This window comes from Schistocerca serialis, chromosome 1, assembly GCF_023864345.2.
Source record: "Schistocerca serialis cubense isolate TAMUIC-IGC-003099 chromosome 1, iqSchSeri2.2, whole genome shotgun sequence".
Taxonomy (NCBI): Eukaryota; Metazoa; Arthropoda; class Insecta; order Orthoptera; family Acrididae; genus Schistocerca; species Schistocerca serialis.
Genome location: NC_064638.1, coordinates 678278992 through 678301466, shown reverse-complemented (window position 1 = coordinate 678301466; position 22475 = coordinate 678278992). Strand labels below are relative to the sequence as shown.

The window sequence follows — 22475 nt, the reverse complement described above, 5'->3', positions numbered from 1 at the left end:
GTCACATAAGCTGCAACAAATGAACACAACAGTTTCACGATCGCCCAGATTCTCTGTACTCTGTCAAAACATATGTTTTTAATGTTTTTGAAGCTGTGTTCCATTTTGAAAGTTTTGACTCTTGAATTCCTTTGTTGTAACATAGTTACAGCCATTTATGTATTGTTTTCGTGTCTGTGAAACGTCTGTGTGCTATCTCGCCTGCTCTCACTATTTGTCACATTCACTTGCAACGGTAATGTATTCACACCACATGACTTAAATTCTATAACTAATGTATAGTATGACAACAGCCAAGACTACAGAAAGAGAACAAACATTTCAATGTGGACAGCTTTATAAGCTGTGAAAAAAATAAAATAAAATAAAAATAAATAAATGAAAATAAATGACATGAGAGGTTTTAGCACACAAATCACCCACTTTGCAGTCCAACACCATGACCACTTACCGCAACGCCTTGGTTCTTACATTCTACTCACTGTTGCACTTGTTAAGCTTGGACCACTCGCTGTTTTTATTCTGCTTATTTTTTCATAGTTCAGTACACTTTCTTCCTTTTTTTATGCTTTATCTGTGTTCAGTTTTTGATGGGCTATCCACTGGGCCCTCTTCTCACTAAATCTGAGGAGGATGCAATGGGGATGTTCCCTTGTTGGTATCAAGAATTACTCTTTGTATTCAGACTGATAACTCTCATGTTATTATTATTACTATTATTATTATTATTATTATTATTATTATTATAGAAACTGTTTTCACTATGAGCTCTCTCAGTAATAGTAGGTGTTATATCATGCATGATTAGATCACTTGTGGTGACTTTCTTTTCATAAAATATTGATTAATTCTGTCATAACTTTGTCAAAGCACAGAAAAACCAGAGATCTTATTATCTCTGTATTTTCCGTAGAAGTTAATTTTTCAATCACACCTCTTTTCAAAGCAACCAATTTTGATTCAAATATTCAGGATAGCGTAATTGTAAATAAAAGGTTCAGATTACTGTTTTCAGATGTTATAATTACTTTTCATCACATAACAACTTCACATTGGTTTGTTTTGTCACAGAACACAGCACAGTGTACAATTTTTGGCATGAAGAAACTTTAAATAAGTTCATCTAAGTTTATCCCGAAGTGGCCAGACTTGAACAGAACAGAATGATACATGTTCTTCATAGTTTAAATTTTTTACAATTAAAATAATAATTGGCACAGGGAAACTGAACAGAATGGCATCATCACCCTCCAGGGGTCCATAAACCTTTTGTGGGTACATGTGTGGGTGGCTTGCACATGTCACTGAGCTAGTGCAGCCTCTTTTCTGTCTGAGCTGCGTTTCCTTCCCCTTATCCATGCCTTCCCATCCTCACTCCTCCCCCTTCTGCTCCTCATCTTTTTCTCCAATATTTCCCTTTTTGATGATCCAGCTATTCCCTCGGTTTTGCTATTTCTTTATGGCCTTGGACTTTAATCCCACTCTCCCATATTTTTCTGTGTTTTCTGTTCCCCCATGAGGTTTGACTTCCCTTTCTGAGTTGTTTCTTTAGTGTGGGCCCCTTTTGGGAAAACTCCCTTCCTAGCATCTCCAGTGCGGGTTCCTCCCTCCACACCCTCCTTCCTCAACATAGTCTACATCGCCCCTGCCCGCTCCCTGCTAGGTCACCAGCAACAGCTAGCCCACGTGATGGGGCTGTTATGTACCCAACAGGCTGAGCCTCCTCACAACACAGGGTGCTCACCACTGGAACCTGAGCTGTCATTGCCTCATGTCTGCCTAGGTGACGTGTGCGGGTGACATCATAGGGTGAGCACCTGATCAGAGTGGGAGGTACCAGGATGGACCCTCTGGATATGAAGCACACTAAGCTCCACACTTCTAGCTGCTCTTCTGTGGGCATATCTTCAGATAGGAACAGTTTCCTCTCTGCTCCTTTTCTTGATACCTTGGCCTTCCCTCCGTAGTCACTTCCTGGGAGGAGGGCCAAGCCCGCCAGCTTGTGGTGAAACCATTTCCCTGTTACTTAGTTTGTTCCAGGACAGACGGGGACACTTTCACTGCTACCAAACCATTGTTTTTTGTAGACCTCATTGAAGATAAATTTGATGAAGTTGACTCCTTTAGTAAGATGCGACCTGATTCTCCACTGATTAAAACCTCTTCTGCCAGTCAATCAGCTTCCCGTTGTGCTTGTGAGTGCTTAGAAGACATCCCAGTGGGCATTACTCCTCACTAGCCCTTAAATAAGACACAAGGCATTATTTTCCACAAGGACCTCCTCCTTCAATATGATGAGGAACTCAGGACTAATCTGATATGGCGCAGCGTTCATTTCGTCTGCTGAGTCCAGAGAGGTCGTAAGGACAATTGGGCCAATACCAGCACTTTCATCCTGGCTTTTGAGGGTGATACCCAACTGGAAAATTAATATTGTGGTTTACCATCACAACATGAAGCCCTATATCCCACCTCCCCTACACTCTTTCTGGTGTCTCCGTTTTGTTCACATGCCTTTGTGATGTGAGATGACACGTATTTGTGACAACTATGGCTGCCCTCTCTATGTAGGGTGCCCTTGTACCCCACTGCCCAAGTGTGTGAACTGTTCTGGCACATTCTCCCCACTGAGCAGATTGCTTGATCTATGAAGGGGGAAGGAAAATTCAGGAATTCAAAACTCTCAATTGTCTATCCTACTCTGAAGCCCAGCAGAAATTTGAGTCTCCACCTGGTACCTTTAATGACTACCTTTACTTCTGTTGCATCCTTTCCTCCTCCTCCTCCTCCTCCTCCTCCTCCTCCTTTCTCCTTGCCTCCATCCTGTCCACCTTACATTTCCTCTTCCTTCACATTTCCTGTTCCCTCCCTTCATGGGACTGCTGCTTCACCTAGGCCAGAGAAGAAACCCTCTTCTCTGGCACCTGCTGGGGATGGGGCTCCCTCTAGGTTCCCACCTCCCTGCCATCTCCAGGGTAAGAAATCTATTACTTAGTCGGATACGGGACTCGTGCTCTGTGGGCTTACAGGTCGTTCATTCTCTTTTGGATGTTTGACATTGCTGTGAATTGCTCTCTTGCCATCCACACCTCTTCTCACCTTCCAAAGGAGAAGAAGAAGATGCTTAAGTCTCGGGACAAGTTGCCCTTGACATCCAAGGGGGTGTCACCCCCTCCTTCTCAATCAGTGTCTCAACATTAATAGATATCACTCCTTCCTTACTAGTGATGGACACTGTCTCAGCACTGTGACTGATTCTGACCTGTTCAACGCCTGTCCATGCTCTTATACCCTCCAATGGAACTGTAATTGTTTCTATTGTCACCTTCCAGAATTGCAGTCTCTTCTTTCTCTCTACTCTGTAGCTTGCATTATATTGCAGGAATCTCATTTCCTGGAGACTCATTTGCTGACATGGTTTCCAAGCCTTGTGCTGGACTGCCCCCCCCCCCCCCCCCCCCCCCTCACCCCTGCAAGCCTCTGGTGGTGTCTATACATTGTTCTGCACAGACATCATTAGTTCCCGGTTTTTGCTTCAGACTGCACTGGAAGCAGTGGCTGTTCGGATCCACTTAGACTTTGCAGTAACAATATGCGGTCCTTATCTTCCCCTAGACCAGCCCCCAAAGCTTACTGTTCTTCTTGCCCTCCTCATGTTTGTGGTGCGTGTTTGACGGTGGTCCACATTTTGCTGGACTGTCCTAACCCAGCTGCCCTGTGGTGGACTCTTAAATCTTCCTGACTCGTTACTCTGGTATTAGCAGATGATGCCTCAGCAGTTGACCTGGTTTTATAGTTTATTTGTGAAGGGGTTTTTTATCACTCTCTGTGAAGGAAGGCGCCCCATCCTCGTTGGCCCATTTAGGGGTTGGCAGGATGGAATATTGCTCCCTGTGCCCTAAACAGGAGTTTGCTATCTGGGCTTGGCAGTCCTCCCGGCTCTTGCACTATTCGTTCTTTTGCTCTTCTTCCCCCTTCTCATCTTTTCTGTGTGACTTGATGTTCTTCCTCTGTTTTCCTGTGCTTCTCTCGCGCTGTCCTCTTTATTGTTGGGTGGAGTGCCTCTAGTAAGTGGAGTGGCGGTGGGAGTGGGGAGTAATGTCTCCCATTGCAGTTTCTGCCTTTGAGGGCCTCCAGCTGTTCACTGGATGGGGCACCTCGCCCTCCTTTCTTCGCCTCCCCTTTTCATCCTTTCTTGCTGCTTTATCTAGGCTTTGTTGACCTTCGACAGACCTTGGGACTTTCTTTCCTTGGGTTTTGTGCACTAGGCCCTTCTTTGATGTGTTGTTTTGTTGCCTTGCCTTGTTGTTCAAAGTGGGAGGGACAGATGATGACCTCACAGTTTACTTTCTTTCATCCTTAAACCAACCAAAATTTCATCCTTAAACCAACCTAAATGGCGTTATCATCTTGTGGTCGCTGGTCATTGACTAATGTTGTCACTCTGCTGGCACAGCAGTGGACCACTCACAGTGAATTATGAGAGATATTGTTGCTCCAATCCCCACTCTTTCAACATGAAACATAAAAATTACATGCTTTGGAACATTTATTGTGTTCAAACATTATGAATTATCTCGAAGAGAATGGTCTGTTGACACACAGTCAACACAGATTTAGAAAACATCGTTTTTGTGGAACACAACTAGCTCTTTACACACACGAAGTGTTGAGTGCTATTGACAAGGTGTATCAAATTGATTCTATATTTCTAGATATCCAAAAGGCTTTTGACACTGTACCACACAAGTGGCTTGTAGTGAAATTGCATGATTATGGAATATCATCTCAGTTATGTGACTGGATTTGTGATTTCCTGTCAGAGAGGTCACAGTTCATAGTAACTGACAGGAAGTCACCGAGTAATACAGAAATGAGTTCTGGCATTCCCCAAGGTAGTGTTATTATAGGCCTTCTGCTGTTCCTTATCTATGTAAACGATTTAGGAGACAATCTGAGCAGTTGCCTTAGGTTGTTTGCGGATGATGCTGTCATTTTTCTTGTAGTAAACTCATCAGAAGATCAAAACAAATGATTTAGAAAAGATATCTTAATGGTGCAAAAATTGGCAATAGACCCTAAACAATGAAAAGCGTGAGGTCACCCACATGAGCACTAAAAGGAAGCCATTAAACTTCAGTTACATGATAAATCAGTGTAATGTAAAGGCCATAAATTCAGCTAAATACATAGCTATACTAAATTATGAACAATTAAATTTGGAAAGAACACATTGAAAATGTTGTGGGGAAGACAAACAAAACAGTGCGTTTTATTGGCAGAACACTAGAAAATGTAACAGATCTACTAAAGAGACTGCCTACGCTATGCTTATCCTTCCTCTTTTGGAGTACTGCTGTGTGATCTGGGATCCTTACCAGATATGATTAACAGACTAAATCGAGAAAGTTCAAAGAAAGCAGCACACTTTGTATTATCACAAAATAGGAGAAAAAGTTTCACGGACATGACACAGGATTTGGGATGGAAAATTTCAATGACTGACTTTCTCCTCCAAATGTTAAAATATTTTATTGATGCCAGCCTACATAGGGAGAAATGATCATCATCATAATATAAAGGAAATGAGAGCTCACACGGAAAAGTATGGGTGTTCGTTTTTCCACGCGCCGTTCAAGAGTGGAATAATAGAGAATTATTGTGAAGGTGGTTCAATGAGCCCTCTGCCAGGCATTTAAATGTTATGTGCCGAGTATCCATGTAGATGTAGACATATTTCATAAAATCATGAAGTGACAAAAATCTTGAATTATATTTTCAGAGAATCCTTACACCACTTGTGCGGCAAAGGCAGAAATGTGCATGACAAATTCTGCCACACTTCCATGTTTGATAGAAACAAAACATAAGTATATTGTTGCCTCACTCAGATTGACACGAACTACTCAGTAGTGTGAGGAGCTTTCTCAGCAGTGCCCTACCAGATGACATCTTCAGTTGCGTAATTGAGATTACAAACGAAATAGTTGCCCCTCACTTTCTCCAGTAATAACTACATGACCTTCTTTACCAAGATATTTTCTCCAAAGAATCTGTATCACAGGATACATCGCTGAATCCTGCACCTGGGTTAAAAATAATTATTGCATTGGATTCACTGATCAGAGTGTCATGTACTAGTTCTGACAGCCCGCTCCCACGATTTCTCTCTAGCAGAATGATCTCCTTGGTCTTTTTAACCCTGTGAACAGTGTTAATGTTAACTTTCACTTTCTTCCTGTACCTTGCCAGACAAGCTTGGAATCCTTTGAATTAGCTGGACACATTTGTCTCCAGCCTCCAGAGCACTGAAACTCTTTTTGACATCTAGATCAATGCTAGCAGACTTACGGTATCTCTTAAATGTCACTTGATTTGGCAGATTTGACCACAGTCCAGTCCTACATCTTATTCCTAACTTTACTGGTGCCATGTGCAGCTATTAGCTGTTCCAATTTTACCTGTGCTACTCTCAGATCGACTTGAGTTTCAGGGTCAATTGCTCCTTCGACTACTGCGGCACCAAATGAAAGCAACATTGCCTTCCAAGGAGGTTGCCTGACAGCACTCTGATAGTCTTCACACTGTTGACTTTTACCACTACTCTGCAGTAGCATCCGTACTTGTCCATTGAGATAATACTTTAAAATTCTGTGCTGTGCCGTATTTAACTGAAAATGACTGGCTTACAATATTTACTTTATGGGAACAGGTATATGTGAATTAGTAATTTTACTTTAACAAAATATCAAGTTACTAAATACTTTTCAGTTAATAATATTGTTTACCATATGTGGTTTAAGTGGCACTATCATTTATGCTAAGCATAAACTTCAAAGTAAAATTAAGTAATGCAAGTAAAAATCTTGCATCTTCTGAATTAATGTAAAATTTATTTCTGCTCTTTTAGGAACTGTTAACTATTGTTGCTGCAGTACTTTGCCCAATGTCGTTCTGGGAATCAGTGTCTGTTATCAGTAATTGTACACCAATACCGTAAACTTAGGTGTACGATGCTTCAGACATATGTATACTGACACTTGCACTGCTCCATATACCTTCAAATTAAAATTGAATTTAATTGGTATTTCTATAGCTGCCTCTTATCACTAAAATAATTGAATTTGAGACTGTTTCAAAAACTGTTCCCCCTCCCCCCCCCCCCTACACACACACACACACACACACACACACACACACACACACACACACACACACACACACTCTCTCTCTCTCTCTCTCTCTCTCTCTCTCTCTCTCTCTCTCCCCGATGGGAGGTGGTTTGCTATGGTGGGTGCTGTTGTAATAGTAACTGTGTTTTTGTAGTGAGAAGTACTTAGATTTTGTTAAGTGGAAAATATTAAGAAGCTGGATAAATTAGTAAGTTGAAATAATTTGACAGTCCTCGTGGTGTAGGACGTCTCAGGGTAAGCTTTGTGATTTGTGCATGACAAAAATGCATCTAGGCACCCAGTGTTATATTGTGTAAATGAAACACGTGTGAACAATAGGAGACAAACTACTACCGTTTGAGCCTCAGGTCCTTCATCTGACAAAAATGGAGTAAATATTGGAGAAAATTCAGGGATAAAGTTGGATGGTCCCAAGGACATTAAATCAAGATAGACTCCAGGTCATGAAGAGGCAGAGCTCAGCAATGAAATGCTACCAACAGACAAATTTTAAAATCCGAGATAGTCTGAAAATAGTGACATACGTATCACCCAGAAAAAAATAGGAGAAAGGATTAAATATAGGAGAACACACAACAAAAAGAAAAAAAAGATCTAGCTGCAAAATAAGACATAAAATGAGGAAATAAACTGGCCAGTAATTGTGAAGAAATAGCGAAGGCAATGGAAGAAGTGGGGAGGTGCTGGGGTTAAGAGCTATACAATGTGTAACCCAGGAGTAGCTTATAGGGCCGTGCACATTAAAAAAGAAAAAGGTATGATGTGCTGTTTTTTCTTAAGCTCTCAGTTTTAAGTCACTTTTCTTTTGTGGAGAGACCTGACCCTATTGCATTTTACAGACTGTTTGCATTTCCTAAACAGGCCCAAGGGACAGGTACTGAACTGAACAACTAACAGGCACTCCATGCAGTGTCGTGCAACCCTCAACACATGCACGGAATGCTGCTTTCTGAAGCAAATAATTTGAAAGGCAAGTGACAGGTCTTTGTTTCTTAGTAGAAATATCTGGAAATTATCTTTTCTGTGATGACATTACTTAAAAATCTTTTAACAGTATTCTGTGCCTTTTTTTGTGTTAGGTCAAATCAGATTTGCTGTCAGATTTTCATTTACTTTTTGTTATTATTTGCTTGCTGGTATAATGATGTTCATTATTCAAAATGAGTGATGTGAGGGAGCTATGGGGGCAAACTATTGTGTAAATTCTGAGAGCAGTTCTTTATTTATGGTTAAAGAACATTGATTTGAATGCAGTTGGTTTCTGTAGGAAACTTTTGAAATTCCTGTAATTGAACTGATAATGGAATGGAGGTCGACTCAGTAAACTGAATGACAAATGATACCTACACAAAATGCACATTAACTTTGGTATCAGTACCAGTAGTTTTGAAATAAAGGTATTTTGTTATTAAGCAGCTATGTTAATAAATGTTACATTCACTAGCTTATGTGCTTAATACCAAAATACCCCTTTAATGAAAATTAATCAATCACTTATCAGAACAGTTTCTGCATTGTGGGAACCCTAGGACTGTGATATCATAGAACTACCTTTTCTAGTACTACTTTTCATACACACAAACTCATAACACATATGTTAAATTTTGCTGCACTTCCCCCACATCAGTCTTTAGTCCTTTGATCTGGTTAGCTTGCAATCAGATTTCTGTCATTTCTTTTAGTGCCTTGTTATTATCTTTTAGAGCATCCTGTAATGTTTCTTTAATCATTTGTATGTCTTTCAGCCTCGTGTTTGAGTTAGATGTTTGAATTTAACGATTTTAGTTTAACCCTTTCTGCGACAATTACATGGTTATAATTATAAGCTACAATTGACTTAATACTTCCCCTGTCACTCTCAAGTCATATAACACTTTCACAATCCTGTATGTATATATTATATTTCACACATCAGTTTTATGCAGACAGTGCTGTACATGACACATCATTCACAAATTCAGTTGAGTATCTCATTTTTTGCATGGCTCCAGCTGCTATCTGTGTGCTGGCCCAATTACACTCTTAAGACCATGGTACTGGATGCATGTTCCTGCATCTCAGCAGCTTCAGTGAAGTCAACTTGCACTCTGAAAAATGCATTGCTGGTGGTTACAGGACCACTCTAACACTCTCCCAGTTCCCACCAGCCATCTCCACCTGTATAAATTAATCAAATATTTTCCTTCTTGGGTTCAATTTGTTCTTCTTGGAGACAGCTTCCTCTTCTTGGGCATTATGAATTAGGTTTTATTTTTTATTATGTATTCTTTTCTGTTGTTTCACCCTTAATACTGTCCTGCATCCTGTTTTTTGCTAGCTGCAATTGTTGTGATAAATCTCATTTATTTGACCTCTTTGTTGGGAATTGTATGATTTTTGTCATATTTATTCAGGATTCCACTTGAAAATGCAATCGTTTTGTGTATTTTCCTTTTGACCCTTGTTTCTTGAAAAATCTTTATGCCTGTGCCATAAAATCTGTCAGTCCTCACTTGAAAAGATCACAATAAATTGGGGTGATGTAACACATTAGCCTTTATTAATCCTTCTAAACACATTAAGAGACAAAGAACCACCTGATAATGCCAACGAGTACTGGAATATGCTGAAAGAAGGAATCATTAAAGCAGGACAGCAAAATATAGGATATGTAAAAGGGAAATGATTAAAAAAAAAAAAATGGGTCACACAAGAAATGATTTCCAAGATGGAGGAGAGAAGAAAATTGAAAAACAAGAACACTGAAGATGTAAGAAAGATATACCGAAGGTTAAATAATGAACTACAAAGAGAAACAGAGCAGGCTAGGAAAAAATGGCTAAAAGAGGAATGTGATGAAATTGAAGAACTGGACAGGAAGGGAAGTTACGACTTACTATACAACAGAGTAAAGACTATGGCATGGGAACAAAACAGAGAAGGAAGTGCTACTATGGAAATTTTGAGTAAAGACGAAGAGGTAGTGTACAAAGATTGTGACGATGTCCTCCAGAGATGGGAAGAATATCTAAATGAGCTATATGACACAAATAGCAAACCAGACACTCTGGAACTTGAATCACACAACAGTGTAAGTGACGACGAGAAAGGACCAACCATCATAATGAAGGAAGTAAAGTCTGCCATAGCTGCAATGAAAAATGGCAAAGCGGTAGGTACAGATACAATACCAGGAGAAATACTGAAATGCTTGAACCAAGATGGAATAAGAGAAATATTGAGGTTATGTAATAAAATATATGACAGTGGTGAATGGCCTGAGGACTTTCTGACAGCAGTAATGGTTCCATTACCGAAAAAACAAGAAACCAAGAAATGCAGCAAGCACAGGACAATCAGCCTCATTTCACATGCAGCCAAAGTGATGTTAAGAATAATTAATAAAAGACTTGAAAAAGTAATGGAGGATAATCTTGGCGAGGAGCAGTTTGGCTTTAGATGGAATACGGGCACGAATCTTGGGAGAAAGGTTTATTCAAAAAGGAAGAGACCTATATATGTGCTTCATCGATCCAGAAAAGGCATTTGACAATGTGGTTTGGGACAAGCTGGCAACTATAATTAGGGAAAAGAGAGTGGACTGGAAAACCAGAAGACTTGTAAACTCATTATATCTTAATCAAAAAGTTTCAGTTAAAGTGAGAGGAGAAAGTACAAACTGGATCAGACTAGGAAAAGGAGTAAGACAAGGATGTTGTCTATCACCTACTCTTTTCAACCTCTACTTGGAAAATATGATTGACCAATGCTCATTAGACGACAAAGGAGTAGAAATTGGAGGAAGAAGAGTAGTGTGTTTGAGGTTTGCTGATGACATGGTCCTTTTAGCCACAGGGCAAAAAGAATTACAGGATTTGGTGGGCACCATTGCAACTAACGGAAAAAAATTGGAATGAAAATTAACACAAATAAAACAAAAGTATTGGACTAGGAGGAAATAAGGAAATAAAAATTATGCCGAATCGAGAAATACTAGAACAGGTGCAAAATTTTAAGTATCTTGGAAGCAGGATAGACACCTACTGGAAGTGCACCACAGAAATTAAAACAAGGATAGCAATGGCAAAAGAGGTGTTTTGTAAGAAAAGGAGAATTTTTTGCAGCGGTCTGGACAGAGAACTGAGAAAGAGACTCATAAAATGTCTTGTATGGAGTGTTCTTCTATATGGCACTGAAATATGGACTATGAGGAAAAAAGACAGAGAAAGGCTGGAGGCTTTTGAGATCTGGACATGGCGGAGGATGGAAAGAATAAGTTGGATGGACAGAGTAAAAAATGAAGAGGTACTGAGAAGAGTGGGAGAGAAAAGACATTTACTAGATGTAACAAAGAGAAGAAAAAGAAATTGGATTGGGCATATATTAAGAAAGAATGACGGACTGATAAAAATAGTTTTAGAAGGTTATGTAGAAGGCAAAGGAAGTGAGGAAGAAAGAGAATCCAGATACTGGATTACATGATGGACGGTACAACATACAGCAGCCTTAAGAAGGAAGCAAAGGATCACAGAAAGTGGAGAGGCAAAGGACCTGCTAATATAGCAGATAACTGATGATTATGAACACATTATCCCTTATTAATTCTCTTTCCAAATTTTGAAAAGCAGATTGACATTCCTCTGTCCACACAAAAGCACAGTTTTTCCTTAATAAGTTTAAGTTTGGAATGCTGGAAACACGCCCCTTTACAAACTTATGGTAGAACCTGCAGAACATGAGGTAGGCTTTGAGTTCTTTCTTGATTTTAGTTGGTTAAAACTGTTACTAGCTGCTAATTTTTCTAAGTTCTTACCAATCCCAGATGTCGTAATTGCATGCCCCAAGAATTTAATTTCCATCTTAACAAAGTTACCTTTCTTTAATTTCATAGTCATTCCTCCAGCTTAAAAAGCTTTAAAAACTTTATTCACTAATACATAGTGTTTGGTCCAATCTTGCATTGCAGTTAGCATGATGTATATATATGGTGTACTTAAACCAGAATGTACAACCTTATAAGGAGCAACATTTATCAGCAAACAGAAATCCAATGTGTTTACACGACTCAGGTGCTAATGGAATTGGCCAAAATCCTGCTCTCAAGTCATGGATACTCATGATCATTGTTAAATCTCTGTAGAATCTCGTTAAGTCACTCAGGTCAACCAATTCCCCCTTTTGATATATATATATATATATATATATATATATATATATATATATATATATATATATATATATATATATATTTTTTTAAATGTCTATGCCTCAATCGCTACTCTCACTCCTCAGTCTTTCCTATTTACAATGGTAAGCAGGTTGTTATATCCACTATTACTCCTTCCAGTATCCCCATTTTCTAACTTTCATCAATCTCCCATTGAACTGGTTGTTTCTTGCATAGTGTAACCAGATAAGGGTGTACAAAAAATTGGTTCATTGGTTATTACTTCCATGCCATTCTTTACAACCATCACTTATCAGAAAATACTTCACAATTGTTACTCAAAATGTCATGCTGCTCAGATTTTTGTATCCTTGTAAGATGTGGTATTTCATATACTATTTCATTAAAGTCATCGTCCTTTTGACCAGTACTCCTCAGATTTTGCAAATAATAACTTTCAAAACCATTATCTATGCTAGCATTCCTGGCATTGACTTATATTGGAAAGATTTATATTGTTCTTTATTTTCACAATCTAGTTCTTCGGATGCCATTTCTAAACCAAATTTAATAGTTTCATTATTATGATCAATCATTACATCCTATTAGTAATTCAGTCAATCCCAAATATAGCTTCTGCACTGAGCTCAGAAATCATTAGAAACTCTTGCCCAAATTCATGTCCTTTTATTTCAAAATGTGAAAGAACTTATTTGTATGTAAAGCCCGGTTGCCACCTACACTTTCAACAACTGACACAGGCATATTAACTAGTCTTGTTTAACTTTTTATATATTCGAAAAATGGCTGAGGATAACCCTAATTTGTGATTTAGTATCCAGCTTTCTATTGATATGAGAACCTGCATTCCATTATTATTATTATATATCTAAAAACAAAGATGATGTGACTTACCAAATGAAAGTGCTGGCAAGTCGACAGACACACAAACAAACACAAACATACGCACAAAATTCAAGCTTTCGCAACAAACTGTTGGAAAGAGGCAACAGTTTGTTGCGAAAGCTTGAATTTTGTGTGTATGTTTGTGTTTGTTTGTGTGTCTGTCGACTTGCCAGCACTATCATTTGGTAAGTCACATCATCTTTGTTTTTAGATATATTTTTCCTACGTGGAATGTTTCCCTCTATTATACCCCCATAACAAATATTGTGATTCCCTTTCATCTGGAGGCCTTTTGGGTTTCCAATCACCATGTCTTTAGTGATCTTTATTTGGTGCTGAATACTTATAGTCTTGTTCAGTCATTTCTTTTTTTGGATCAGTTTCAGTTTCTGCATTGTGTATATTGACACTATGATTAACACACTGCACTCGCATTCGGTAGGATGGTTTCAAACCCATGTCCAGCCATCCTGATTTAGGTTTCCCGTGATTTCCCTAAATCACTTCAGGCAAATGCCAGGGCACAGTCGACATCCTTCCCTGTCCTTCCCTATTCCGATGGGACTGATGACATCACTGTTTGGTCCCCTCCCCCGAATCAACCAACTACCCTCATACTTTGTATAATCTTCATTATCAACTACATTATCCCGCATTTCTGCCTTTGGTTCTTTATGCTCATTTCATATATCAGGAACACGTCATTTGTAATGATGATAATTTCACCATACATTCGCATATCCTTTGTGATACTCCTTATGTCATTAACAACAGTCTCATTTTCATCATCTACTTCTATAATTTTTGTGGTTCTCTCAGTTTCCCTACACACATCTTCATCATTAGCAGTTTGTATACCATGATCAGCACTTTCTATAATTACGCGCCGTTCTCCTCCTTATTGGGTGCCATAATATTACGAATCCCCTTTCCTTCCGTGTCACATTCACATCTTTTTTGCTGTTTTCTTCATATCCTCCCATTTGCATTGCCTTAAACCTCTTCATAGATTATCAATTTGTTCTAACCAATTAACCATGCCTAATAGTTTATTTTCCTTAATATCCCCCATTCTGATCGTAGATAAACTGCTGTTATAACTTCTTTTTTTGATGTCTTTGTCCACTACTGGCACTACAGCTGGTTTCTGCAAAATGAGTTCAATGCTCACATCTGTGACATCATCCCATTACTTCACTGCCATAGTCACTCCTTCAGCATAGACCACTTATTGGGCTGCTCTACCCATTACAGTCTGCAAGGGTGCAGCTTCTGTGTCAGCATGCTTTTGATCACTTGCCTCCACTGAGTTTGTGTTACACACACCTGGTGCAATGGTTCTATAACCCTACAATGCTTCCCTGGAATGGATTTTGGTTGAGGTAATTTCTGCTTAGATCACAGTTGTGTTTCTTATTCATGGGCCAAGAAAGTCTCTTGACATTTAGTTTGGTGTGCAGTGTAGGCAGCCATCATTTTCCCTCCTTGTCTTCATGTCATCATGAGGTTCAGTTCCTGTCCCCCATCTTGCAAAATTAAATTTACTGTATCCATGGCCTCCATGCATCTCATTGACCCGCTATCTTTCATTATAATTTTTTTATTGGTACCTTGTGCATTCTGGTTGTTATACAGGCGAAAATCACTGATCTCATATCAGTTGCCTTTGTTCTCCACACATTCCAGAAACATAGCAAAAGTCTTGTTGTTACTACATATGTATCGCTTAAAATCTTGTGGAAATTTATTTCAAAGTTTGCAAGACAATGTCAGATTCTGAGTATCTACTTCTAAGATGTGCTAGTTTTTGGAACTGGTTTTCACAAAATAGTGTTTCTTCCCCTGTTGTCATACATTCTGGTTATAGTAACCTCCCACCACAAACAATCCTGGTTTTGTTCAGTGTAGTAGTCAGACACTATCTGAACTCAGTGAAATTCATTTGGTCTGTCCTTAAAGTCAGACCCCAGCATTTTGCAATTCCCAGAACACTTATTACAACATTCATCTTTTTATTGTTAGCCACATTGTCAGGAAAGATTCCTTATGAAGTCTACAGTTTGTTATCCTCTCTGTCTTTTGTTCAGGTCAAATTTCTCTTCACTGTCGTAATTTTTATGTTGACAACTCTGTCTACAAAGGAATTTGTCTTATCTTTGATTTTCTTTTCCAAGTCATAAATCGTATCTTAAATCTCAAAAGTGTTGTTGACACACATCTATTCACAAACTCAGTACAAATACAGCCTCGAATATTTCTGCTTTTAAAGTAGACATTTTATTGTTCAATTTTATCTGAATTACAGATGCAACACTTCACTGGATTTTTTCCAACTCTGATTAAAATTTAACATAATGTTGTTTATTTGAACCTGCGTATATCCAACATTTGCAGTCAGATTGTCCTTTTCTACTCTAATATTTTTAATGTTTTTATCCAGAACATCTGGCATTTTCTCTACAGTATCAATTTTTTTTCGTTTTGGGTACCTACTATTCAATTTTGATTAGATATTTGTGTGGCCAAAATTCTTAAAAATAATTCAAATGTAATTGCCGTTTGGCAGTTTGTTCTGAAACTTTCCCATTATTCAATTCTGCTTTGTTCATTTCGTACTCAAGTTCTTGTTTTATTTGTGTTACGTTGCTAGTTTTGTCAGCATTGCTCACATGTTCATCACATTTCATCCACTATTCCATTCTTCTTGGTTTGCTGGTCACATTCCGCTACTTTCCTCGCATCCAAGTCACATTCTATCACTTTCCTTGCATCCGTCTTGGTATAGTAGCTAGACCATAAATTACTATTTATGTTTCCTGTTATGTATGGTTAAAGATTACTTTTTTGTAAAGCTGTTGGAAATTCATGCCGTTAGACACTATGTACATATAGTGTCCTTTGATGCAGGCACCCTTTATAACACTGCTTTTAATGAATGCGGGTTAATTAGTTTACCTCTTCTCCCGGTCTAAGTGAATATAACCATGTGGATACAAAAAAAATGGTTGCCAAATTGAGTAGTCATCAATAACTTCTTTTTCTTTACATTGAGACTTCAGAAATAAAATGTAGACTTGTACTGTTGGAATTGGTGAGAACATGTTAGCAACATCAGTCACTCTTAATCTGTATAAAGTTTCCTACTATTAAAACTAAACTAAACTTCGCCCAAACAGGCCATGGAGGCCCAACAGTACTGACTGATCGCCGTGTCATCCTCAGCCCACAGGCATTACTGGCTGCAGATATGGAGGGGAATGTGGGCAGCACACCACTCTCCTGGCCGTATGCCAATTTACGATACCGGAGCCGCTACTTCTCAGTCAAGTAGCTCCTCAGTTTGCCTCACAAGGATTGAGTGCACCCCGCTTGCCAACAGCACTCGGCAGACCAGATGGTCATCCATCCTACTGTTAAGCATGAACATATTAATGAAACTCTCCACACTGTAATATTTGCTAACTGCTCAGCTTAATAAACAAAATACCTCTTTAATTAAAATTAATCAATCACTGATCAAAGCACTTTCTGGAATATGGTGGGAACCTTAGGATGTGATGTCATTCAACAACACTCTTAGTAGCCCTTTTGTACACACTAATTCATGGCATATATGTTAAATTTTGTAGCGCTAATTTAAACAAAAGTAATTTCAGACCATTAAAATTTAAACCAATTATTTTCTTTAGATATTTGTTTTTTTAGATCTCATCAAGCAATTTATGAACTGCTTTACATTTTATTAAACAGATTTAATAATATGAATCATGTCTTTAAACACTTAAATTAATTATTAATGTTAGCAAAAATCCAGCTAATTAATTTCTCATTTTGGATACTCAGAAACTTTCAGAATCAGCAACAGGACCCTTACACAGGTTATGTGACTTACGTCAATGACATTCTTGTTACACATGAACACTGAATTTTACAAATGTATTGACACAATGCCATGGAAGACTGATTCGTGCACTGTTACAAGTCTAAATAATCTGTACATTGCCTGGAGATGTGTTGGATGGATGGATGATGTGGATGTGTGGATTTGGAGGGGATGACGGCAGAGAGGAAGGGGAAACTGTTGGATGACATTATGTAGATGGTTTGTTAGCAGAGATTGAAAGCTAGGATGTTACAGGAGGGAAGGATGTGATGCAGGGATAACTCCCACCTATGTGATTCTGGAGGGAAGGCTCCAGATGGCACTAGTTGTGCAGCAACTATTGATCCTCAGCAAGTTGTGTTCTGCAGCATACTGTGTCACTGGGTCATGAACTCTGTTCTTGTCCACAGTTTCGCAGTGGTCATTCATTCTGGTAGACATCTGGTTGGTGGTCATGCTCTCATAACACTTGCAAGATAAATGATATTGACATGGCTGCTTTCACAGGGAGTGGAAGTGGAAGTGGGAGTGGCATAAGCAAAGGGATGGACCAGGAAGTTGTGTAGGTTGGATGGGTGACAGAATCCCAATTTAGGAGGCCTGGGAGGATTGTGGATAGAATGTCCCACATTTCCGGGCATTTTGATAGATAAAGCCCTAGCAAATGATATGGTACAGTTGCTACAATTCAGACTGGCGTTGGATGACACTGGAGCACCTATGCACCTGATTCTTGGGGTAGTGTGAGGATTAGAGCTGTGTGAAGACATGACACAGGAAATCTGTTTGCGGATTAGATTTTTGGGGGTAGTGCCTCTCTCTGAAGGCCTATGTTAAATCTTCAGCTTCTGGGTAAGGAAGTTTTTGTCACTGCAGATAGCCTGGCCACCCACGTACAGTGTACATTGAAATATAGAATATAAACATTGGCTGTATCTCACATGGAAGAGACATTCATATTACTGGCAGTATTTGTAACACTACGTGTCATAGATCATTAGCACATTGTAATCACACTCCATCATCACAGCTTAACCACAAGATGAATGGCAGTCATAAAAACCAAATACTCCCATTGTGGCAAATTATTATTAATGTCTGAGTAGTTGAACAGTACATTGAGCTGCTACCTCTCTTGTTGTAATTTGTTTCTCTTTTGAAGCCTGAAAAAAAAAAGACTTAGTCTAACGAAAGTGACTTAGTCTAACGAAAGTTAGTTGGTAAAGAGGTTATGGCTGAAGTAAGCTGTTTTTCATAACTAAGAAAACCATTCTTTTAACCTACAAAAAATGATAAAAAATATTCTTAACAGACTTAACTGAGCTAGAGATTAGACTGTTCAGCAAATCAATTTTATTTTTATTATTATTTTTTCGTTTATGTGACTGATTCTTCTGTCATCCATGTGTACTGGAATCTTTCTATACAATGTAAGACATATAATGACAGCAATAGAAACAAGGTGACAAGATGAACAAAAAGTCATTTCTCCTATTAATTATTTTGGCAGGTTAATTACTGAGGGTGAAGACATAAATGTTAAATCTTCTTAATATGTTGTTAGTTGTACTGTTATTTTGTTGAGAATAAGAAGTAATTAATTGTATTTATTATTTAGGATCCTCTTCAATGGCATCAGTGTGTGCAGGAAGCCTGGCTTTAATGGATGCTGGTGTGAATATTAGTGCACCAGCCGCTGGTGTGGCCATTGGTCTGTTTAGTAGATACCCCAAGAATGATACAAAGCACATGGAGGATTACCGCATCCTTACAGACATACTGGTATGGTATTCTGTGGGCTTGTATAAATACTTGCCTTTCATTTAATTGTAAGGAAGATGGTCCCTGTTTATTTTGAGATAGCTGTATGTGAAAAAAGGAACACACAATTGGAACAGAATACAGAAATGTTTTTCACTAGATGAGTTTATTTTTTTCCCCCATATTGATGAGCATATGGAAGACTAGTAGAAACAATTGTCCGTGTACAAAAAATCCTTCCTGTCATGTCAAAAAGATTCAATACTTTGTTACATATGAAAAGTAGTATATTGAAAAATGAGTAATTGTATCTAGCAGTTTGTTATGCATTCAAGGCTTGTATTTGAGGATGGGGGGGGGGGGGGTGCACCAAAGTGATGTTATTGAGGAAAAAGACCTTGTTTCACAAAGCCCCTAGCACCCAACACACGTTGGTCTATTGATTTCTCATATGATTTCAAACGCATCCCTGTTGGTTTTTGAACAAATTCTAAATCGATTTCTGAAAGAATCGTAAGTTGATTTTTGAATGCATGCATAGTGTACATGATGTCTGTGCCAGGGGAATCCCCGTCACATCTAGAAATAAACTTTCCTGCAGACAAGTGGGGACGGGTCTATACAAGCTGAGCGGAATAAAGCCGAACGGATGAATGCCAGTCGCTGTTTATGTGGTTGACTGGGTTTGCAAATGATCAGCGTTGTTATAACTGCTAGTGAATTCCATAGATTCAGACTACCAGAGTGGGGGGGGGGGGGGGGGGAAGAAAAACGACTAACAGGAATAACAGGCAACAAAGATTGCATATTGTCTCCTCCGTGTGTCCAAGAAAATGAAATTTTGACAGAAAACTTTTGGCCAGACCGCTACACTGCTAAGGGCCAGTTATACAGTCCCCGGCTAGCAGCCGCTAAAATTCTATTCTGGGAGTAGCGTGGAAAACGCGTTATACGATCACGTAATAACACCCAACCAAATAACTAAACCGGTGACAAAATTAACCAGAGAATAAGTTTTGACACTGGCAGGAATAGTTACAGAATTAGTGATAAGATTGTTTGTTATAATGAGGAAGGAGAAGAAACGGGGACTCTCACAAATTACTGTAGAATATGACGACTCAAAATTTATTTAAAAATTTAGTACTACTACTTTTCGATCTCATGCTTCAGAAGCTAGAGAGTATGAATGAAATGTGAAACTATTTCCTAAAACAAAACTTTTTGCTTGTAGTAGGTCTAATAGGCATTTGATATTGGTACTTCTGTCGTGTTATACAAATGACCATTTGTGCCAAAACAGTCACGTTTATTTGGTGTGTGTAACAACTGCTGCAATATTGGGCAGGCCTATTTCGTTTTATATAGCAGTGACAAAATACACATAATCAGATCGAGAAACCACACCAGTCTTGGGTACAATTTGTAATAACAGCTTTTCTAGTATTAGACGGCATTTCGTTTTTTCATGTAGCAAAGCGTTGACGAACTTTGATGAGGTAGTAGATTCTTTCCCAGAAAGGAAAGTATGCCATATAAAGCTGTAGCAAGATTAGAGAGAAAAGAAACTAGGACTTAACGATTGTAGAAACGTGTACTGTCTTGCTTGACTACTCCTTTTATGTATCCTGTATTTAATTTTATGTCACTCAAATCAGCAAGTTATTAGCTAATAGACAATAAAGACTGCAAATTTTCTGAAGAGTTCTTGTTCTGCCTGTTACAAATAATCCCAACCAGTATTAATTCCGAGATTTTTTTAAAAGAGGAGCAGGATGTCAATAAAGAGGAGCAGGATGTCAAACTGGCCGACTGGGAGCAGGAGAGGCACCACAGGACATTTTAATTTCCACTGGCGTGAATATAGTTTGATGGCACCCATTCCATTACAAAATATTACTTGTTTAAATTCCACAGAGCAAAATACAAGAGACGTGCGATGGAAGAATGCTGTGTGGAGAGGCGTGGCACTGCACTTTGCCACACATAAGACCGAATAACATGTCTTACATTCCCTCAAATATATATGTTTTGTGTATAAGACTCTTCAGAAAGATGTGTGCTACAAAATGAAGATATTTTTGAAAAGTCGATTTTTAAATTTTTGGCTTCCTACCTCAAATGCTCAAGGGAGGGGGGAGCGCCACTACCTAATATCGCCCTGGTTCGGAAATATCCTAGATCCGGACCTGATTTACAGAACAGTTTGAATTGTAGTGAGAGGTGATAGTCTCCACGTGAACCGTGTTTATGTTAAGTGATTTTGCTGTTTCCTCTTCGTTTATTGCTCTCACTTCAAATGAAAACAAAATGGATTTTTGTGGCCAGGAGCTATCAAGTGAATTAAAATACACTCACATAATTATGGAAGGCTAAAATATGTAATTAGTTTCAGATTTTATTTTGTTTCCACCTTTCTGACAGTCAAGCGTTAATCGCCTTGCAGAACAATGAAGTTATTTTTGTCAGTTTGTTAAAGAAATTTGACTTTTACTAATCTTTTCTGCTGAGGCAGTCAATTTATTGGAAACTAAGTGTTTAATTCCACACTATTCGTTAGTTTCAACTGTTCGCTGCATTTCAAGTTCACGTTTTCATCTTCTAGTACATATGGCATTATGCCTTAATAAAGAACTAAACATGAGATAATACAGTACAGGTACTCCGAGAAAATTTACATCTGAATCTGGACATACAAATGTGCATTTTAAGCAGAATGATGCATTTTAGTGTAGTTCACAAAATTCCCATACTCTTGGAGTGTCCTCTAATGTCTTGTTTCTTTTATGACGTAATGTAAGATCTTTTAATGTTTTACACGTACGAACATACGGGCTTCCTGTGTCGTCATAGCTGCGCAAGCGCTGCGACACCTGTTATTTGGCGTGCTCTGACAACTGCTGAAACAATTCTATTTCTAACAGCTCGTGGGAAAATATTGCGAATAGTTGTTTGGAAAGCATTACTTTCAAAGTAAATTTCCTTTTATGCAAGATGAACTCTGTGCGCGAAAATGTCTGATGAATTTCTTAAATCACAGAGCATTTGACTCTCATTCAAAAATCAAATCTTTGAGGGCGACCATTTAGAATATTTTCGAGCTCAGATGATCAGACATTTATGTCGTTGTTAAAAAATTTACTGGCACATTTTTGTGATGTATCTTTAAAGTGTAACACGCGCAAAAATGATCATTATGAGTTAAAGCTTAGATTCTCTTGCAGCTTATTAATCTTAGTGACCAATATTAAACGTGAAAGCTTTTCTTTTCTTGTAGCAAGTCTATGTATATATGTATATTAATTTAAACCATTACCTTTTCCAATTTGTGTGCTTGTGCTACTTTACAGTGATGTTGCTATTGGCTGGCTACATCACGTGTCCCATGATCCGAATATCCGCTGTCATCGGCTGACGAGATCACTTGACATGAGCTACAACTGTCTTACAAAAGCGCATCACAATCTCGATTTCAATCCTTCAGAAAGTAACATGCGGTGTTTGGTGGAATTCAAATTTATACTTTCGTAATATGAAAATATGCAGTGTACATGTTGCTGCACATCAGACATCTTTCTAAAATGTG

At 38.5% G+C, this 22475-nt stretch overlaps 1 protein-coding gene across 1 annotated transcript in view; it reads left to right on the top strand.

Annotated features, from left to right (window-relative positions):
• LOC126480194 (polyribonucleotide nucleotidyltransferase 1, mitochondrial) overlaps positions 1-22475 on the top strand; it is a 131789-nt gene that overhangs the window by 60378 nt on the left and 48936 nt on the right. The window contains exon 5 of the mRNA XM_050103846.1: positions 18747-18910. Within this exon, the coding sequence (XP_049959803.1) occupies positions 18747-18910 (164 nt within the window). The remainder of the gene's footprint in view (positions 1-18746; positions 18911-22475) is intronic.